The sequence below is a fragment of the Callionymus lyra genome, chromosome 9 (assembly GCF_982586985.1).
Source record: "Callionymus lyra chromosome 9, fCalLyr1.hap1.1, whole genome shotgun sequence".
NCBI classification, from domain to species: Eukaryota; Metazoa; Chordata; class Actinopteri; order Syngnathiformes; family Callionymidae; genus Callionymus; species Callionymus lyra.
Genome location: NC_141826.1, coordinates 5,301,623 through 5,324,465, shown reverse-complemented (window position 1 = coordinate 5,324,465; position 22,843 = coordinate 5,301,623). Strand labels below are relative to the sequence as shown.

The 22,843-nt window shown below is 37.4% G+C and overlaps 1 protein-coding gene across 2 annotated transcripts in view; it reads right to left on the bottom strand.

Annotated features, from left to right (window-relative positions):
* Nucleotides 1–22,843, bottom strand: part of rab28 (RAB28, member RAS oncogene family) — a 37,715-nt gene that overhangs the window by 5,543 nt on the left and 9,329 nt on the right. For both annotated transcript variants that reach the window (XM_087799266.1, XM_087799267.1), the window contains exons 3-6: nt 20,682–20,770; nt 16,396–16,525; nt 1,146–1,249; nt 951–1,028 (exon numbers count right to left, since the gene is read on the bottom strand). In XM_087799266.1, coding sequence (XP_087655392.1) covers nt 951–1,028; nt 1,146–1,249; nt 16,396–16,525; nt 20,682–20,770 — 401 coding nt within the window. The remainder of the gene's footprint in view (nt 1–950; nt 1,029–1,145; nt 1,250–16,395; nt 16,526–20,681; nt 20,771–22,843) is intronic.

Here is a 22,843-nt window from a genome sequence, read left to right as displayed (position 1 = left end):
CATTTGGGCATCTCCAACTTGCCAGCAACCGGCGACTCGGCTTCAGTCTAGAACGGTGCAAGATAAACCAAATAAATCAGCCAGACAAGCTCACCTTCTCACCTCTACGACGGTGTACCTTTGACCCCCGGCTTCACGCACTAATGTGGTCAATGTGGGTCTATTTACAGAAGGGCAACGTCTCAGAAAGGTAGAGTCACTGGAGGCAGACGTAACAAACTCTTGTTTACACAACAAATCCTTTACAGTGTGTGGGGGTCTCCTCTGACCTTACACACTCCTCGCGACCTGCCGAGAGTTCAGGCAACACATAGGAGGTGCGGAAGTAACTCAACACCAGAAATGTTACTGTCGATTTCTGGGGTTCAAGAAGGAATTTGATTTAGTTTTGTGGTTTATTTAGACAAGTAAATCAATTATCATAATTGAAAAAGTTATAAGAAGAACAAGAAAAGTAAATGTGACACATACAGCAAAGACTGCACTAAAAAAAATATATACAGTATATATTTTTTTATAACTGCTCAAGATTCGTCTGCTAATATATTTATTCCTCTTGAAGTTCGGGATGATTGATGATGCAATTTATAGGTATAGAAAAAATACTTTATTTTTTCACAGAACTCTTTTAAAATATATTTTTGTATATTGACAATAAGGTTATCACAACTATTTATCATCTGTATTACTTATTTACTGTGTGACAAATTAACACAATTGTATTGTAGGTACAAGGACTGATGAAAATCACGAGGTTTCAACTTTTCTTTTGTGTGGAATGAACAGATTCTCAGGGTTTTTAATCTTATATAAACCAACTGTAAAATGCTAACCATTGGTTAGTTGAACAGTAGTGCACGCAAGACTGTGGGCCAAGACATTTTTGCAAATTATTTCTTTTTTCCATACACAGCTATACGATATATAAAAGCAAAACTTGGGCAGCTAACCTGAGACTGTTCAATCTCTGCCTTGTTGAGCTTCACACCGAGAATCTCAGCAGCAATTCTTTGAAAACATAGGTAGACCTGGAGGAAGAAAAAGGGGGAAACTTGTGAAAATGAAAAATGAGAGCGAGTCAAATTGGTCCAAACCGCACTACATCAACACTTTTATTGTAATGCACAGAGTCAGCTGATACTTACAGAGTCCCCAGTCTTGGCAGACACAAACTGACTGATGAGGCCATTCTCCTGGCAGAAGCGCTGGTGTTTGTCAGCCTTCACTGTCCTCATGTGCTCCAGGTCGACTGCAACCAAAAAAAAAAAAGTCACAGTTTGACATGTGAGAAAATGTGCACGATAGACAAAGAGATTTATAGGTTGGTTACGCAGCTTGTTCTGCGCCACAGTGTGAACATAAACAGAAAGATAATTGGTTGTACATGTTCATATAGAAGGGTCTGTCTACTTGGAGGGATGCAAACATTAGCCAGCGTTCAAACACAGAATAACTCAGTTGTTATGGTCCTTTCAAAATCTGGTAGGTTTGTTCTCTAGCTTTTTTTGTTGCTCACCCCTTCACTTCAGAAACAAACTCTACCTAAAGAAGACCCTAATTCCCAGCTCACCCAGCTACAGTTCTGACACCATCCCGGTCGCCTAGACTGTGTGCGTCTTCTTACACTTTCACTTTTTAAAAGATGTTTCTGAAACCGATTCATATGACTCACAGCATCATGCAGCTTAAGTGCCATCAAATCATTATCTAGTAAAATCTAGAAATAACACCTAGATCCTTTCATTGTCAAAAGCCTTCCACACATAATCAAAGCAAATACCTTCATATTAGGGCTGAGTAAATATATTTATGAACATACATTTGTAAACTGTGGTTGCAGATATACACTGGTCCCTCATCATATTGTTTGTTTTTTAACACGATACTATATATTTTATTATACTTTACAACGCAGGAATCAGAACAAAACAAAAAACTATTTGCTATCTTGTTCACTCTGTTACAAAAAGTTGAGTTATAAGAGCAGCAGATTTACATCAACACAAACATAGAATGTGATTATGCTGTTACACGTTATTATAATGCAATCAAAATTTGAGGTACCATGATAAAATTGTACATACTGCTCCATTTAAAGGTGGGAAATTGGTAGCCACAATACTGTCTTTAAGTTGTCTATTATGCTATGCCAGCTGTGATAAGTCGGCTGGGCGGCAAAGCATTCCGGGAGTTGTTAAGGTCACGGTTACCGAGTGTAAAACCTGTGCAAAATGCGGAAAATGCTCATTATAGTTTGGGAAAGGGTTATAAAGAGTGCAAGGAGGGATTATGAAGCCTCAACATGTATTTGAATTGTAATGTTTTTGTTTGTTTTTTTCTATCCACACTTTTGCTAATAACAGTCATAAATGTGAAGAGACATGTTTGGGTCCGTGTTGGTCTGTTTATTTAACAGTAACATAATTAAAATTGATTGTGAATTCATGTTTGGGATGGGTTAAGAATAAATAAAGTAGATTCCCACCTGGCTTTTGGAAGGTTTCGTCAATGGCTTGCTATCTTAAATGCATCCAGCTAAAAGATCTAAAGACTTTTCTTCATCTCTGCGCTTTTCTAGTTGCTTTTGTAAATAAGAGTGGTTGAGTTGTTCATGGAAATGATCGATTTAGCTGCTTCTGGCTTCAATGCGACACATTCCACACAGTTAGCCTGGTTAAGTTGCACCCTGCAGCTACAAACCTTTATTTGACCTGAAGTTCACAAACCGGTCCAGCTGTAGAGAAATCCTTACAAACAATAAGTGGACGACCAAAGGACTTCAGGCTAAACTCTGGCAGAAAAGGTTGGAAAAAAAAATGTCATTGGTCGACTTTTGACAATTTTCTCTTTAATAAGGAGGAAGAAATGCGACTGTCATCTGCACCCTGATTTACCGTCTGCACATAATGACAGCACCTTCCTTTCTAGCTATTGTGACGGCGCTCCTGGTGCATTTGACTCCCGTGCAATGATACTGAGCTTTGCATCACTCTTGCCTTACCATGGGGTCATGGTGGGGTCGGGGAAAAGGGTCACCCGGGGGTCTCGCCGTTGAAAGCAATAGCGTTCCTCTTTATTTTCTGGCTTTGTGCGAGAACTCGGCCACACCTAGTATCTGGTGCGTGTGTGTCTTTGCTAGCTGGAGGTGGTCAGGCTACTGTACGGTGTTGCGTTTCTCTCGTCCCCCCGAGTTTTACTCTTTGTATGAAGTTTCATTGAGTCTGTCAAGGATTTATCCTGTTCTCATGCCCCTTAGTGCGAGTGTGTGTGTGTGTGTGTGTGTGTGTGTGGGTGGGAGGCCGTAGAAAGAAGAGGAAAAAAAAAAGGGAGTTAAGCACCTAGCAAAGGAGGAATGTAAACAGTGCACTTATAGGCTATTATTAATATCTCAAAATGGCGTGCGACCTTGAAAGGGGAACCATTACAACCGAAAATACACTAGTCAAAATTATTTGACTTGACTGCGTATTACCGCCATCATACGTGACATATAAACACAAACCTTTCAGACAAGCAGAGACACTTACTCCGGCCCAGACGGTCACGTCGCTGCCGGACAGCACGTAAACACAACTATCTCCCGTCATTAACAGCGGACGCAGCCGCCATGCTACTAGGAGTAAACACTGCTAATCCTTTGGATCCTGCACACTTGGGCAAGGCTTTCAATCATGTGTCACCGTCAGATTAGCCAACATTAACAGTGAGCGAAGGAGAAGACGGTGAAGGAGGAGAAGGAGGGAGACAAGAGGAATTACCATAACCTACAATTTAAAATGTCCCTCCCTTTCTTAAAATCTTTAGCCAAATGTATATGTATATATATATGTATTCCATACCATGTTTATAGGAAATATTAAATGATCAATCTTTCACTAAGATTATAAGATCAAATTAAAAGTTAATTTAACTTTACATTTGAGTCATTTAAGATTCTTAAAGCTCTTCAGTGTTGATCTCCTGCAGCAAAAAAGGGTATGAAAATAAGGTTTTCTAAAATATTTTACAAAATAAAGGAAATAGCTAACCTAAAATAATTTAACTCATGACATCGTCTGCTTTTTATTCTTTTTTTTTTTTTAACTGGGTAAGATAGTTTTCAAACAAGAGACACATTACAACCATTCCTTAATTGACCATAAACTTATACTTAAAATAATACTGAATATTATATTATTTCAGTATAAAATCCATCCATGTGTACAAACAAATACACATGTAATCCAATAATTACATCAAATAGATAAGCACTTTTAAAATAATTTGAATTTGAAGACGGTTGATGGGAGTTTAATTTTATTTACCCGTATTAAACAATTTCCCAAAGGAGACCTCCTGAGGGATCAATAAAGTTTTACCTTACCTTACCTTACCTTACCTTTAAATTAGAAATAGTTAATTGTCTTCTCTTGCATTGTTTGTTAAAAGAACAAGACAAACAAAGAACGTAAAATCCTAACAAAGCAAAAGCACGATCGACTGCCTCTCCCTGTATTTAAGCAACATGTGTCATCTGTCTGCTCCGGCTGAATGCAAGACTAATCCCTACATTTTAGTCTTGTGCTTCATTTTTCTCCCTAATGTACCCATTTCTACTTATCAGGTCAAAACAATCGGCCTGTGATGATCTGGTTTCCCTCCGTTTCTGTCAAAATGTACATCAGCTTAACAACTCCAAGGAAGTGACTGCAAACACGAAATAAACTGTTTAGGCCTCGGAGCACATCGAGATAGTGGAGGGGCTCATCACTCGTTGAGAGCAGTGGCCCTCCCCTCGCTCTGGTCGCCATCAGTGTTTACTTAAAAGGTCTGCCTGTCAATGCTGCGAATTACAAGATAACAGAGATTAATATCAGATGGATAAACTCTGTGTTTACTTTAAAAAATAGTTCAGTGAAGTAGGGAGCTAGAATTAATGGAAGCATGACAAACTTGGTGGAGCCTCTTGTGAGAGAATCCTCAGATGGTTATCTTGAATCAGTCAGGTATTTATTCCTTGTTGTATGCATTATCTATTTAAGTAGAGAAAACCGCCTTTCTCAAATGAACATCCTTGCAATGTCAATTTTCACTTTTTAAACTTTACCAATGCATTTAAAAGTTCCTTGTTCTAAAAGGTCTATTTTATTTCAAGTTTACAACTTTTGCATAGCTCATGTATGGATAGCAGGCGTGGAAAATCTAAACCCCAGTCATTTACTATTAAGTAAGTATTTATCATGCATTTAAAAATATAGTCATTACAGTTTGGGATATTGGAAACTCTCACTCTTATCTGGCAATGCACCTCACGCTGCCTCATACAATTCATGCCCAAAATAATACAGACAAAAGAGTAACTCAGTCTGTAACAACTGAAAAAATGTTAAGCCCCAGAATTATAATGACAGAAAATAACTAAGATATTTCCACTTTCAAAGATATTTTTATTGTTTTACCATTATTCCAAAATAACTTTTTGGACACATTTTTCATTTAAGCACCGTCATTGTCTCAAAAGTACCAGTTTTGCACCAGTATTAGATCAAATACAAATCCCATCCTTTATTATCTTGTAAAAACTGGATTGTTTTGAATGCCATAATTTGCAATTTTAAGACAATTTGTATCTGTATTATTATAGAATCTAGAAGGTTTTAACAAAATTGGAATCACGAGACACCCATTGATTCACATTGAAGATGGATAATAGATTAAAGGATATCGAATCAAAAATAGATATTTCTGTTGGATTTCGCGACTTTAATTCCTACTTTGTCAACCACTGTGTCAATTCTAATATTTAATTAATCCTTTGGAAACATGTTTTTAAGAATTTGAAGCTAAGCTAGAGGAGAAATAGTTTGGGAATTTAATTTATATATTCAAAGTTGTTTTACAGACATGGTAGGAGTGGTACTTCTTTAAAACGTGAAATACAGTAAATACTGAAATGTGACTGAAAGAGTCTCCACTATGTCCTAAAACCGATTGCCAAAGAAAAGCAATAACTCGACACCACAGAGCTTTCTAAAATCTTACACTACTTGTGTGATCGTCGGTGGGATTTTTAAATATGTGCTGTGATAACAGACACCTACGTATTCCGCTGCAACAACTCGGCTGTTGCAGACCAATTGTAATATTTTATCGAGCAAGTAACAGCGAGAGAATATGCCTGACATAACAACACTCGATTGCCGGCAGTCTCATTCTAACTAAACAGCAGTGAGGGCAGCTCGCTGGGCTCTGAGGGGTCGTATCCCATTAAGTGAAAGTTACAAGGTTGAGCCTAATCAACCCCGGGGGAGAATCTATCACTTCCAGCTCTACCTCACACTATGCATTTAAGAGCTGCTGGACTTTTCCCTTAGCGACGACAATGAACTGACACGAACTGCAAACTCGGATGAGGAGAAAAAACGTTTATTCTGTAGTATTCTACATCGAGTGTTTAAACTCAAATATGCTGACGTGTATCTGTTGGTCATTTTCATACATTAACTCAACATAAACATGTCTCTGGAAACTCCATTTCACCATTTTCATGATGTAAAATGTCATCATTCATGACCACATTATAAAAAGATTTAATGAAAATACAAACTGAAAACAAGAAATCATCAAGGAGAAATACAGTTTTAGTATTACCTATAGTCATGTTTTACTTTATTGTCTTTGATTTGGAACATAGTAAGTGAGGATGGTATTACAGAACCTAAGACTAAATGGGTTTTTCAGCAGTGCGTGTTGAAAAAGGACCGTAGAAATATCAATCCTAGATAGATGAAGGCACTTGAAAAAATTCTACCTCCAAGATAATGAAAGTTAACAATACATTTAAAATACACGTAATTAAACAACCAATTTTAAGAAAAATAAACTTTCATGAAACAAGTACCCAATTGGGATTAATCTGTAACATTAACAGGACATAATAATGCATTTCTAAAGCTTTATAGAAAGAGCGATTCACCAAAATAAAACATTTGGTATTAACTGAAAATGACATTACCAGGGGAAAAGAAAAGTCTAAAACCCTGAAAGAACATATTATTCTAGGATTTAGTGCCATTGGATTTACGACTTTAACAGTCCTTACCTCACTAAAACTAAGGCATTGCAAATGCATGAAATTTAAAATTAGGGATCAAAGAAATGCATCATCAAAATTAAAATATTTATTTAGCACTGACATTTATCATAACAGAGGTTTGTGCTGTGTTTTTACTGCGGTGAGTCACATTTTTGTTTCATGTAGAACACTTTGTAACTCCAGTGAATTTGACTAATGCCTCATGAATTGATGTATTATTACTGTTGTTAATCATATGATTAGTTTTGTTATTATTTCTACAATTAAATTAAATGTCAAGTCATCAAAAAATGTTCTAAAAAGCCTGTTACTGAATTGCACGCTTATAGTTGTAACAATATTTTCTCTGTAGGCCGACAAAATAACAGTAAAAAAACTGTGAGCTTCTCCATCCAAACATAGTTATCTGCAGCCATCCAGCCTGGTACGACTGGTGGGCTTTTTTTCATTAATTCAATATATCTACATCCTTTAAAAATACAGTGTTATTTGCAGAAAGAAATGTAGGTGGTACTGAAAGCTATTTAATTTATCCTGTTGAATTATTTTATTTCTGAAAATGACCATTTCAGTCTCAAAACTAGATTAAGATATAATATTTCTGTTGTGCTGTGTCCATACATTGAGTAAGTCGTTATAAGCATTATCATTGCTATATTTATAATCACTTTAAGTCAACCACTTATAATAACAAACCGTCATAACGTCGTATATAAAGCCTTATAATGGCAATATAATTATCATTTTATTTTAGAATAGTGTGAATTATAATTGCACAAAAGGATTCACAGAAAGTGATGCAGATTCATCAGCGTTCAGTCATTTTCAAAACAAAAAATCCAATATAACAACCTGTATTTTAATAGGGCTCATAAAAATTGTGAGGAATTTCTCAAGTGGCCAGAGACAGTTGAATTGCTGTTCGTAGCCTCATGTTGTCGAGGTGAGCGAGGCCTTCTGCGGGACTCCTGAGGGAATCCTGACAGAGACAGAGCACTCTTTGTGCCTCGGCGCCCCTGCTCCGGTGGCCTGAAACGGGCCGGGAGCGTCGGGGGACTCGCTTTCCACTAGGTCAGAAGTGTTCTGTCGACAGCTCATTGATCACAGCTCATCTTGTCACTTGATCGTTTTTCATGAGACGATGTGTGGACGCGCACACGTGCAAGGAGACATACATTCACACTTTTAGTCGGAATAAGATACTCCACAGGCAGTGAGAGAAACGTTCGGGTCTTCCTCTTGCCAGTTTAAGTTGTCCAGTGGTAGCAGAAGACCAAGGGCCGTCACGCGGGGCGAGGCCCTCGCTGGACCCGGGTTTACGGCCTCACAGGACTCATGAATGTGAACAAAAGGCCCAGTTCTGAACCCGACCGCACAAGACGCTGCCCGGGGTTTCACTGGCCATGTCCACCTAGCTCTCCTGTCGCTGTTAAACTAAGTGGACTTTTATGGGCTCGCAGTAACACAAGCCTGTGTGAGCTGGCATCGTAACCAGGACCAATAATAATTATGGAGCACAAGGGATCACTTATGATTGCATCCTTACGAACGGAGTCATCATTATAAGGTTTGCTGACGTTAAAAAAAATGAACATATAAACCTGATCGTTGACCCATCACTTCAGCTAAAGCCATGCAGCAGATATATAACAAATATACACACATTTTCAAAAGTCAAAACCACAATCCCATTCATCACTCCCAAAAAAAAAGGAGATGAAGGAAATACGACTGAAGAAACGTTACTTTACGTCCGAATTACCTCTGTGGTTCCAGATCAAACGGTTGTTCACCCAACCCTGTGTCAGCACCTCTCTGTTCCAGAATTCCTCCATATCAATGTTGTGGAGAAGCGAGGGAATAAAGTACAGCCTGAGCATGATGAGGGTTCCAGGCTCAGACTCAGGTCAGGTGGCTTTAGCTGCGCCGCGAAAATTAAATGGCCCGCGACTTGCCACACAAGAAGCTATCCGAAGACTGATCATCGACTGCATGTGCAACAATATTTGCTTTATGGATGGCGACGTGAACGAGGTCTCACTATGTTTCAACAGGTTTGGGAGTGAAGAGAAGAATAGATGCTGGGGCGGAGCGAGGGAAAACATTTAGTACTAATAAATCATATCACTAATTAAAGTAGTTCGAGCCGCACGATTAACTTAAGGGATTCTCAAAAAAAAGTAAGTTAAGTTAAGTTTACGCTTGTGGAAAATGTGTCAAATACGTCCATGATGACCCCCCATCTGAAGAGGAATACGGAAACCTTAGATTTGTTGTAAGCCATAAACATTCCAGGTCTTCATTCAACCGTGCACGACGTCTTACTGGGTCTTTATTTTGTATATATAACGTTTTACAACGTCGACCCGTGGTTAGGTGGCCCACAGCGCAACATGGACACTGCTGACGTGTTCGTCTCCTCTATCTGGGGAGGGGTGAGGTTGTCGGTGTAGGAGTACTGGGCTTTTGTCCCACCACATGTCTATTGTGGCTAAACCTTTCCCCCGGGGGCAATTAGGACCTTTTAGTTTGTTGTAAGAGGACCTAAGTATGAGAGGGTCGAGCCAGCAAAAACATTTTTGAGCTAAACCAAAAACAGAAGTGTATTGAGCTCCACCGGCGCTCCTGGACTTCTGAGCATCTCTCTATTAAGAAATGTGCAGGCGTACACTGAACAGACAGGAACTGTGGCAGCTTTACAGGGGCGAGCATGGTGACGGGTGTGAGAGAGGAGGGGAAAAGGGGAGACCTCGACTTTACCTGAGCCTTCGCCAAGATGGCAAACAACTCCAAACCAAAAAATGTTGGTGGTAACAACATGATTCGCAAGAAAATCTCGATTTGCCGGAGAGAAAGTTGTGTGTATTGATGGATGTGATAAGTAAAGGCAGACCTTTACAATGTGTCACCGCTCAAGAAAATTCACAGGCACACGGACTTAACATGAAGCCAAAAATAAGACCGTGGTAGTGGTGGACGTGTTTAAAGGGTTGTATATTTAAAGTAACTTGTTAACAGAAGAGAATGTTTAAAAAGTTCCAATCAAGTATTCTGCACATTTCTAAGTAGATAAGAGACAGCAGAGAGGGAAGGCAGATGAGCCATAACCATGCAAATCCTTTCAGTCGGGACATTATCTCCGTGCAAAAGGAACGCTTCCCATAGCAGGCTTGAGTGGATCAGCAGCAGAATCATGCAAGATCCACCGAGTATAGTCCATGAGTGATGAGGAGGGGTTAAGAGAACTGAACCCATTTAAGTCACCCAAATACGGGCCGTGCAAGCCTGTGATGGATGTTCCTCTGGGAGACAAAGCTAGCAACGGGAAGGCCAATGGGTGGGGAGCAAGCAAGGGTCCTGCTATCCCTGCTCAATAAAAACAAATTGATTTGATAAATGAAACAGACTTTCTGTCTGCAGGGAGACATGTGCACTTTTTTGAGGTATCAAAGGATTTAGATGATAGAAAATCTTACGACAAACACTGCGCAAAATTATGAAAGTAAAATGTAAAACACAATCACCCTGGAAATAATGATGCTGATGAAACATGGTTTGTTCTCCTGTGGGATCTATTCCCCGGCTAGGATCAGGGCATTTGTGCAAAGTGGCGGTCCTGTATGGAAGGGTACCATGAAGACCCTGAGGTGATCAGTTGGATTAAGTTCTAGAAAATACCATCATCATGCAGGAACTGGTTATAAACTGCAGCAAGATACAGAAATGTCATGCTTCAGAAAGAATCCAGGATCAACTGCACCAGTTTATGGTCAATCTGAGGAGTTCATCACAGTATGCACGGCATTTTAGAACATCGTCGAGTCTACAAGTAAGGTACAAGTTTTTGGGGAAGCCTTCGTCATTTTCTAAACGTAACAGACTTACAACAAATCTATCTAAAGAAACCGACTCAGAAAAACCTTTTTCCGATCGAACACCCTCAGGCTTAAAAATAAAGTAGTAAATAAATGTATCTTTTAATTTATCTGGTTTTGGAACCAGCACTCAGCCTTGTAATTTCCATGTTAATTTAAAGATTTGTTTTAGTTACACTCTTCGGTCATCTTTCTTTATTTAGTTAAGGAAAAAAAAAGGTTTAATTACTGTTATTATGTTATCTTATTATCTTATTATATTAGTATTACACTTATCTCAATTGATTTCTTTATAGTTTTTTTTTAGTTTTTTATCACCATAGAATAATCCTGTGTTGTAGAGAAGTACTGCACAACATACACCAACGGAACTAGCTAAATTCAGTTGACTCATCGCAGAGGAACAAACTAAATGCTGTGATGAGAAGATACACAATCTAAGCATGGGCTACTAACGTATGCATCGGGTAGTAGTAATGAAACAGCTTACACAACTGTAACACAGTATAAAACACCACCAAAGAGTTGTTTGATTCAGAGAGAAGTTGCACATTGACAAAAGAACATTGCTTTAAGTTTAGCCCACTAAAGCCTCGGTGACTTTCTACCATCTCAGATTTCTGTTTTCATTTGAGTTCACAGCCACAGTTAGACTGCATTATGCATCCCTACATTGATTTAGACAAATGACAGAGGTTTTCCTAAAACCTGATATACCTTACTCTGAGACCTGAGGATGTGTTAAAATGTATACCGTGTCTGGTTATTAGTTTAAATCAAATATCCTTTCCTTGTGTCCCTTACAAGGTTGGAGTGAAAGTATTAAATTTACCATCGAAAAAATGCTTCCGACAGCAAAACCCCCAAGTACTGATTAACTGTATCTGTCATTTCTTCCAAAATCCCAACCACAATCCAAGTTTATAATGTGGGCCCATAGAAAATCACTGGTTCACAATATGGGTATCTGCTATAGTAAAGTAGTAGTTCTATTGTGATGTTTTCTATTATTTGGAGAGTGTGTGACGGTTAGGAACCACACCCAATATACTTTTTATTATTATCAAAATATAGATATTTTACATCCGTTAACATTTACATCAGCTATGGTGGAAAGTGCTGAAGTCAATCCCCATTTTAGAATGCATCATCTTGTTTAAATCATATTAGTGACAGCCTTACAGACAGTCTATAATACCATAAAACATTGTTCAAAATCATTACTTCCAGAAAAAGTATAATAAACTAGAAAAACATAAATTGAGAGAAACGCTCTGGTTTGTTACAAATGGTCAATAAAGTAGTGAAGAGGGACTATATTATAATTAAGAAACATTCATATTTAAAGACTTTTGATGGACCTGTGATGGACCTTCATGGTGCAGGAGCTGCCAGGGCAGCTTTCTCTATAGAGCATTAGACTTGGCTGCACTGTAATAAACAGTTTTCATGTGTTTAGACAGACCAAGAGGTTTGAATTCTTCCATTCCCTGTGTGTTCCTAGAAGCGACGCAAGTGTGTGGTTTCACATTCGGTTGTTCCTCTGAAGGTCTGTCTGTGTGAATAAATGAACACATAAATAATTGTGCGTGCAGATGTGTGCCCTCAATAAAAAACTTTCACTGGCTTCCTCCCTGAATTGTTACAAGTGGGGCAATTATTAAACACAAGGCTCCGGGCAGCATATCAAGGGTAAGCGGGTGCAGTGTTTAACAAGCACACTTAACCCTCGCCGGCCATGCTAAGCTCAAGAAAGGAAAGGTTGTTCTCCAGCGGTGACATGTCACAGGAGGGCAGTTAGGCCAGGGCAAGCCGAGGAAGGGACCGCTTCATTAATGAACCCCGCTTGTCCGCAGGCTCCACTGTGCAAATCGAACCCACATATGGCTTTTTTTCAGTAAATTCAATCTGAATATAAAACAAGGCATGATTTATAAGCAACGGTCTCTACGGATTTGAGCCTGAATGTTGACTCCCATTTTGAGAGGAACAGTTGATTTAAAATAATAAAAAATAGCTGCTGCTGCTAGCTTAGCTCATAAAAATAACATTGGACTCGTAGTGTGTACCCATGCTGTGAACCAAGACGTTTTTTTGACTTTGGGATATTTTCTAAAGCTGCTTAAAATGTCAGCACTTCACTTTCGATTGTTATAAACATGTCACATTGCATTGGCCTACTGGAGACTATTTTATTACATAGTGAACCATGTTTTTCTACCCTTTATCAAATTACATTGTTCTCTAGCTTGGATTGAAAATTCACCTCAACAACATCTAGAAATTAAAAATTACGTGAGGCAAAACTAAACATAACAATTTGTTTGAGGAAGAAACCTTTGGTTAGAAAATGCTTTACGCTTTTGGCAGTTACAGTTGTACACCTCATTCAACCATTATATTTCAACATCTTGTGACTGGTGCCATATGAATGTTTTATTTGATAGCATCTCTTATTAACCATAATTAAAATCAGAATGTTTGATCCCTCGTGTGAAACTACCTTGAAAAACTAGAAGTTAAAATGTCAAAAAATCCTGTTTATCTTTTAAGTAATTAATGTAGCAAAGGTAAAATATCTCGAAAAAGGTTTCTTCACTTGGGCTATCATAACGATATTCTATTTTTTTTAACCTTTTTCTGAGATATTATCTGTCTATTACATGCGCTTCAATTGCTAGCATCCTATTTCTCTTTTTTTTTTTTAAGAAATTGTCCCATAGCTCCGTAGTTTCCTGCATTTTGTGGCTCTAGGCAAAAAAGTCTTAAGATATTTAGGGTATTTACAATACTAAAACTAATATATCAGTTTCCACGTTAGGTTGTTTCCAAAAGTAATTATTGACCGTCACAAACAGACCAATTATATTTCCCGGTTAAAAGTTGTTGTTCACATGTTGTAACAGGAAAAAGACAAAGCTATTTCTCATGAATAAAAATATATTCTAGCTCAGTCAATGAACGATTGAAGCTATATTATGGTATTTAAGAGATCCTGGTTGACCGAAAAAGGGTAATCACAAGATAATCAATGCATCCAAAGAGTCGAGGCGAACTCTTTTACTGAAAAGTGGAGTCCATGGAAGGGTTCAAGAATCCATAAAGTCTGGCAGAGTAATTGATAGCTCCTAGAGGGGCAATATGTGTGGGATTTTGTTTTTCTTTTTTTCAGCCTGTAGGAGCAGAAATAACACATGAGCCATTTTGAGAAATGGAGCTATTAGACAGAGCCTGACAGTGGGATGTGCACCTCTTACACATTACAGTATACACACTCACACGAACACCCACACCTAGCCTAAATACTGAGGCGCCCACGGCTAAAGCCGGAGCATTAGAAATTAAAATGAATGCCAAGAGTGGAGAATCTGCTTCAGACAGGAGAATTAAACCATGACCTTTGGTTCGAGGTTAAATAACATTTCTGAGAGCTTCCTGTGAGCAGGCACCACTCTGTTCACCATTTATCATCACGCGAGAAGGTGGATGGTCACCATAACACACACGCCGATGCCTCACTTGACAATAACACGGCTCTAGCCAGGACTCTGTCAAGAGGATGTTTAAAAATAGACGTTGTTATTACTCTTTATTTTTGGGTGAGAGCAGACTGATAGGAGGGTATCTGTCTGGTTAGCATCGGCTTTGTATGGTCAACCCGACCAATGACTCAAAAAGTAAGAACTGGTCCTGGGAGGAGAAGGATAGTGACTGCAAGTAGATAAGCTGTGCACTGGGTCCGCTGTCCCGAGGATCTTAAATCAACATCAGTGACGCCCCAGAGTTCACAAACATCAGCATTCCCATCGCCTTGAAAAACCTCATCTCCTTATCGACACAGATCAGTTATCTGGCGGTCGTGAAGAAACGTCAGCTCACTTCAAACACTCACTCCTCCACAGCCAAACACAGACACGCAGAACCAAATATGCCGGAGGTTCACAAGTATAGAAAAATGGTGCAGAACATGCGAGCGCACCTTGTTTTATATACAGGAACTTGACAAAAGTGAAGAAGGTTATTTGAACTCAACTGCAGACCAAAACAGTCCACACCGTTCATAATTCTTGTAGTCCAGACCTGGACCAGTCGATGCCTGGCTCCTCTCAGAAGTTGTGTTCAACAAGAGTATCTTTTAAATGTGTTCTACGTGTATATCAAAAATCTGTAGAAATTGTTACAGATTTTTCTAAAAACATTTTTCAAAAGCTACGAACATTCAATTAAGTTCTTCAGTGGTATAAGTAAAATAAAAGGAAAAAAGGTTTAAAAAGAGAGCACTATAGACTCTGGGTTTAGTCTATTTTCTGTTACAGAAAGTATGATTCTTACTGTTCATTCTTGGAGGTACAATACATCTTAATCATTGTGTTTGTTCTCCATCAGCAACACTCCAATCAAATTAATTTTTCTAAACACCAGTTGTACTCTTATAAGAACTACTTGTATATTTTCTACATCTATAATCTTTTTTTGTTATCTCATTTTTAAATTTTCATAGAAAACTTGGCTTGAAACTGCATCAAAATGAACATTCATCTACTTTGATTTCTGTGGGCCTCATGAAATTATTTGGCAGACCAGATTTGCCCCCCAGGTCTTTGAGTTTGAAACAGGTGCATTAAAGTGTAAAGAACCAATTCAATTCTGGAATTAAAACACACAAGATATTGTGTTGGATGTATGCGTCACTTTTTCGACCAACGTGCAACGACTTTTCTGATCAACAAGGAGATATTATGCTTTTTATTCTACTTTGTATCTGCAGTATTATCAGTATTAAGATACCAATATTGGAGAGTTAAAGAAATATATTATAAATTTATTAAGGATTTGGTTTGAAAGAATTAGCCTTGACACTGCTTGGTTAAAAGGCAACTAATGTGAAAATCAAACTCTCCTCACTTACTAACATGTTTTAAATGTTAAAGTCTTCCTCTCCAAGATGCAGTAAATTGCTCATCATGACGATGTTTTGAACTTACTTACTTTACTTTATAAAGTTCTCCCGCGTATGAAATCTCAGCGAACGAGAGGTTATGAAAGCGGAGTCCATTATAACGTAATAATGCCAGTTTTAATCATGATGGGTTTGTTTATACAACAAGAGGTGGCGACTTCTGTGATTGATGATACGTGGTGACAAACATTGAGATTGACATACAGACACTGTATGCCATACTGATGAGTACAATAGAGGTCCAAGATCTATTTAAGACACACTTAAATCAACACATTAGTTGAACTTTAACCAAATCTGATTGGACTGCAGAACCAGTGACGGTGCACATATTAAAACAAAAAATAGCAATGAATGAAAAATGTGTTAATACATATTTGTGTCAAAGTGAAAAAACATATTTTCATTGTAAAATGAAAATGAAAAAAAAAACTGCACAATGGGATAAGAATGTGACCTTTAAACTTGTGACGTTTCATACTCACTTTTGTTTCCTATCAAGGAGATGACCGGCTGGACGTCACACTCCTCGTTGGCCTTCTTCACCATACTGAACCAATCCTCCAGGTTTTCAAAGCTCTGGAAGTTGGTGATGTCATACACCAGTAGAACACCCTATGGGGCAAAAAAAAAAAGAAGGTCAACATTCTTGCTGTCGTCTACCACCTTCATTGTGTTTGTCTTCATTTATTCATAACAATGGTCTGAATGATTGGGACCGAGACATTCTATGGATAAAAATACAGTACTCATCGTTGCAAAAACCTCCTCAAAAAGAGGTTTCAAAATAGTGCTGTAGCAAGGGGAAACTTTTTTACAGAACGAGGGAAGACAATCCCATCTCTACTTGGGTTTGGTTTGGCTAATAATAGCAACGAACACATTCAAATCTGAGGACATCACCAACAACACATGTCTGTTAATGGTTTACTCTTCATCTGTTTGGCACAACTGCCTAGAAAAACCGTTTATACTTGTTTTCCTCCAGATGAAGCCAGGATTTGAATGAAAAGAATGTCCCTGAAAGGTTCTTTTTCAATCATAAAAAAGACATGTCAGCCTTTGTGGAAGTCCTGATCAAGTCAGTCAGTCCTAAACTATCAAAAGTTGAGTTGATATCTGCCTGCTACTTCCATTCCCCCATAGGTAACTCCATTGAGATGTAGTGGATTTGATGTTGATAACAAAATGATCATCTCTGTCCGAAATAACATTAAAATAATTCTATTAGCGATCCAATGTTAATCATCATCAGGAGCATGACACGCATGTTGTAGCTTAATCAAAGACAGGAGTTTCAGATAGTCCCCTTCAAGGTAGAAACAATCATCTCTGCTCTTCCTATTTACAGCTTGAAATATAAACAACAAGTACATCTGTACAAAAGTACATAAGGTTTAATAGATGAGCATTATAACCAAACCTTTCTAAATACCATTTAAAATGTTTATCTGCGGATACCGTAAGCATTTTGCCGATACAGCGGGACTGATTCAATATATTTCGATATATTACAATACTGTAGAAACAATGATATATTTGTAGTATTGCACTCAACTCTGGTGTTGCAGAATTTACAGACCACACAACTCTCAAAAAAAGGTCCAACTGCTTTAGTTTGTTTTGAAACTAAAATATATCCAGACAGCAACTTTAAAGATGCTGCAGGAGCCGACTGTATCCTCTCGTCCTCAGTCATCGGCGGGATCTCATCGGATTTCATTTTTGCGGAGGATAATGATTGCTGCCATTTAGTTGCCAAAAAGGCGTAATATTTGCATTTTAACTGTAAATAAAACAATTTAAAACTGTAAAATCTCATTTTAAATCAATTGTTGCTTTTGAATATACATACACTATTTCAGAAAAATATATTCACACCAATACTAATAACACAGAGTAATACAGCTACAAATACACTGATGCACATGAGAAAATATGTCTGAAGTACAAAATGTATATGTATCTGATTTTTAAGTTTATCCATAAGATTTGTAAAATGTGATCCTCTCTTATCATACTTTTTGGCATGTCCTAAAAATATATATATTAAACCGAGATTGCATTTTACAAATTATTTCACATCCTAATCACAATCAAATAAGTCTTAGCATATTAGTACAAGTATATTTCAATTATGTTATCCTGAATGGTCAGGACTAACAATGGCTACATGCATGATTTTGAGGAGGAAACCCGCCCTAAGAGGGACTCCCCTCCTGTTGAATAAAAGAAAACAGCAGGTGGCACTGCTCCTCTGTTTGATACAAAGCCGTAAGAGATTCGTATAATTAAAGAATGTGAGATACAAGATCTGTTTTAACCGCCAGGTTGTGGTAGACATGAAAGGTGAACGCAGGTCATCTGCTATCGGAGCTGATGAATGAAAGATGCCAGCCTGCAGACACTTCCCTCCTCCTGGTGAAATCCTGCACATTGTCTGCTGCACAGGAATATTCAGCAGACAGCAGCAGAGTTTGAGCAAAGTCTAGATTTACTCATAAATTCATCGGAAAGTAAACACAGATAAAAACAGCAGTTAGAATTATCTAGCAAAGCAGGCATCTTTCCTTGAGAGTTATCATAGTGAATGTTTACCAAAGTTAAAGGCTGTAAATGCTGCAACATGGTGTCTGTTTACTTAGAGTGGAGCAGACACTCGCTGTCACAACATGCAGGCTCGGTGACGACAGCTCACGCCTCACACAAAAAACCTACATCTGCCCGAACAGCTATGATTGATTATGGGACGCGGAGGGTCGAACAAAAGGTGTGAACTTTTTTTAAGCAGCTCCGAAGATGCGAGAGTTTAGTAATTTGTTAAATTTGTACTAATGTATTTCAGTCAAATGCACGAAAGAGAATGTATTGTCAATGACTCATTAAATATTCTGTAATACCGCCTATATAACAAAATAGGATACAGGGTTGTTGCAGTGTTCATTAAATGTATGCTTTAATTTGGGGTTAATTGTTAATAATTCAATGAAGTCACAATTAGTATTTTTTTTATAGCACGAGTCTAATTTGAATCTCTATCTCTGAACAACGGTCAGTCACAACTGAAGCAGACATTGTTTGGTTTGTTAATGATATAATACCTGTTTATTGATGTGTTAACTTACAGATTTCTGTATAGACTTGGTGTTATATTGTTGATCTCTAGTGATCAAGACAAAAGAAAATATCATTATTCAGCCCTGCTGGTGGAAACTAAAGGTTGCAGGAAACTGTTGGAGTTAAAATACTGCAAAATGTAAATGAGTCAAACTGCATCTGGTCAAGTATGCTATAAACAATACATTACTTTATGAATAGATCTTTTTTCTTACAAATTAATCTTGCAATCAGTCACAATAATTCATTTAAATGAAATTAAAAACTTAAATTGAAGGATTTTCGAGGAACATTTTATTGAAATTAAATATATATATATATATATATATAACTTTATCAAATAACTAGATCAATCTTTTATTTTTTATTTGTTATATATATATGTATATATATATATATATATTTGAGCACCACAGAGTAGCATTTAACACTTTTCCCTAAAGCTGTGAGGAGAGAGCAAGAACCGGACCATTGTTCACTAAACTCACTGGTTCCTTTTTTTTCATGCAGCATGTTTAGAACAAGCCACCACAACTGCATCGGTTTCTCATAACATCTGGAACTAAATTTGTGTAGCAACTTTGAACAAAACTTGAAAAGTCCTTTGCAGTTCAAAACACACAAAACAAAAAAAGATTAACTTACGTAAAGCAAGATTGACAAGACTTAAAGGTGGTAAAAATGAGAGAATGGGGAAGAGTGTAATAAAGTTAAAATCACAAAAAGATTTTGATAATTCTGGTTTGTTTGTATATGCATAAATATATCTGTGTTCAACAAATGATTGGAAGAAATACAGAAACAAACATCACAACATAATCTCTTTTACTGATAGTGGACAATCTCATAGCTACTTCAGTAATATACCAACTTACCCATTTAAAAATATCTTCTGACTATCATCATGAAATTTAATTCTTGTCTCCGGGTCTAACCTAATTTAAATGTATTTGCGGATAAACATGTTTATGTTTGAAAAAAATATATAATTCAACGTTTAAGACATACTTTTTTTTACTTGACTTTAATGTTAAAATTGTAAAGTATACACATAATTAAATCTCATAATAACTAATCAATAGTTAACTTTACATAAAACCAGAACTCATTTTTAAATTATTATTAGGAAATAGTTTGCTGGCCTTCTGTAATAAATAAAAATATTTTCTATGGACCTGATTTTAACAACCACTAATCTAAGGATATAATAATAGAAACATCTCAATATAAATTAATTTGTAGAAATAACAGTTTTATCATATCAAACATGTTATTATCAAACATTGAATGTATATCACCGACGAAAACCGGCAAATTCCGATCAATCTTCAATGATTTGGCTCAAGACATCAACGTTCTTTTGACCTCCAACACCAGCCAAGAATTCAAATGTCCGTTTATTATGATACGGCTCCAGTGAGAGGAAGTGGCGGGTTCTGAATGAAGCTGCAGATCCTGTAATAATAAGCCTGACCCGAGTCACAGATACTGTTCTGTTCGGGGAGTGGAAACTAATGCTTCCTGTGATCCACTTTACCTTTGCACTTTTCTGACACATGACAACTGTACACCAACGGATTACAGGGTAAAAAATGAAAATAATTTGAAACAATTGTATTTTAAATAGCATCATTGAAAGGGAGAGTGGACTTACATGAGCTCCGTAAACGTATTTATCCAGCATCTTCCCTCCTAAAGTCTGACCTCCGATGTCCCACACTTGCAAGGTCACGTTCAGATTTCCTGAGAAAAGAAGCAAAAGTAATTTTAGGTCGAACAGACATGTATTTTTTCAGTTTTTTTGAATGCATGCAAGTGTAATTTGGAACCAATTATACGTTCCTATTTAAAGATACACTTGGGACCATGTAGATCTGCAAAGTAAACCCTTGAGCACAAAATTATGTTCATAATAACTACCGAATCCATGATATTTAGGGTTGCTTTCCCGTCAATCCTCAAGGCAGGGACACCCTGGAAAGGCCACAAGTCTAACTGAGGGTTGATGAAACACTCGCCCTAAATTCCCAGATAAGGACTGTGGGCCGTATGCATCAACGACAACGTCAACAATTATAGAGACTTTAAATGACAAAACAATTTCCCAAAAGCAAGTTAATGTATATATAATCTAATCTCATAATAATAACAATCAGACTAATTTTGTGTTCTGTTAAAAATACCTTTTGTTGGCCCACGACCATGATCACTAAAACATTTTGACCCCTCCTGTGAGAGTCTGACATCCCTTTGATAGAGTGAGCAGGTAAACTTAATATATTTTAATTACAAATTAAACTGATTTATTATACAAATATATGAAAAAGATAACTTCATAATTAAAAATATACATTTTAAAAGATAAAAAGACCATATCAATAAAGACATAAAGAGATTTAGATGCATATACGAGTCGTGATGTAAGGATTTCTCCGTGGACACGGGAAGATGGTCCTTTTGTTTCTACAAGCGAGAGGAGGAAACGCTGAGGTTCACAGTCTCTTCATCCAGACTATACAATGTCAGTGTGAAGCTGCATCGAGGAGTGCGATGAATAACTGTTCTTTGGTGGCATAAAGAGTCATCTCCACCCATCCACCGCACTTTATTTATGTTTCACAGTTTCAGGCTGACTAAACATTACGGCCGTTTGTTCTGCACATGCCGCTGCAGAGAAAGTAAGAATCCGCTAAAGATGGAGGATATGGTCCCTCGTCATAAAGAAAGATGCCTCGACCAGAATTCTTTTTGGTTCACAGATGTTAAATTAAGATAAACCCACCTATTTTCCAATATTACAGATAGAAATAAACCAAGGAATTAGATTAGAAAAAGTAGCAGGTTGCGGACATAATATAAATTATTTTTATAATGATAAAATTAAATAAAAAAGGCGTTTAATTATGAATGCTTTAGCAAACAAGATCATATGTCAAAGATCAACATTGCTGAGTAAGTATTTGAAATTATAGTATTGAATGTGGACACATATTGTAATTTAAAAAAGAAATTGGGGGGAAATTAAGACGTATTTTAAATAAAGCAAATTATGACCATAATATATTTTTTAATAATAATGTAAATTAAATAAAGTAAGTTGAAAAATGGTTAACATTAAAATAAAAATTAAATTAAGCAATCCAAAAAATTAAGAAAAACAATGAGGAATATCATTTTATACATTTTTGAGAGTTGTGTTTTTGATAATACGATTTAAAAAAACAAAGTGATATATAGTGATATATTTTGGCTTTGTGGTGAGAAACCCTTGTTACAGAAAATTGGAAATTAGTCATTGCATTTTTGAAAAGTCCATCTCGGACCGAACCCTTTCCCCTCCTGCAGCTCCCGGCTGTGGCAGTGACATCTGGAAGAGGTATTGTTATAAAACGCGTGCACACAGAGGGAGCTGTTGTGAGCCCGTCGGCCTCGGCTCACCTCTCCCCACGTTGGAAAATGTACATTAAGTTTGACAAGCCGGGCCTTCATGGTGAGAGAGAGACTCTGGCTATATAGGCTACTCCCCCCCAGCTGCATAAGACCCTTATTGCCCCACTGAGACACAAGGAGCCACACAATCTCCCCGATACAAGACAGGGTGGGGGTCCTAACGAAGTTTGGGACCACCCAGCGCGCATGGCCAGCCTCCTCTTCATCAGCTCATCAACACCCAATTCCCCCTGAAAACGCTCCATTTAACAAGTCGTGCTGAACTCGCCATTTTTTTTTTGCCTCTGCGATGATGCATTCGCTTAAATTCGTAGAAAAATATACAGTCCAACAATCCAATTAACTGTAATCATTTTAGGAAAGGAA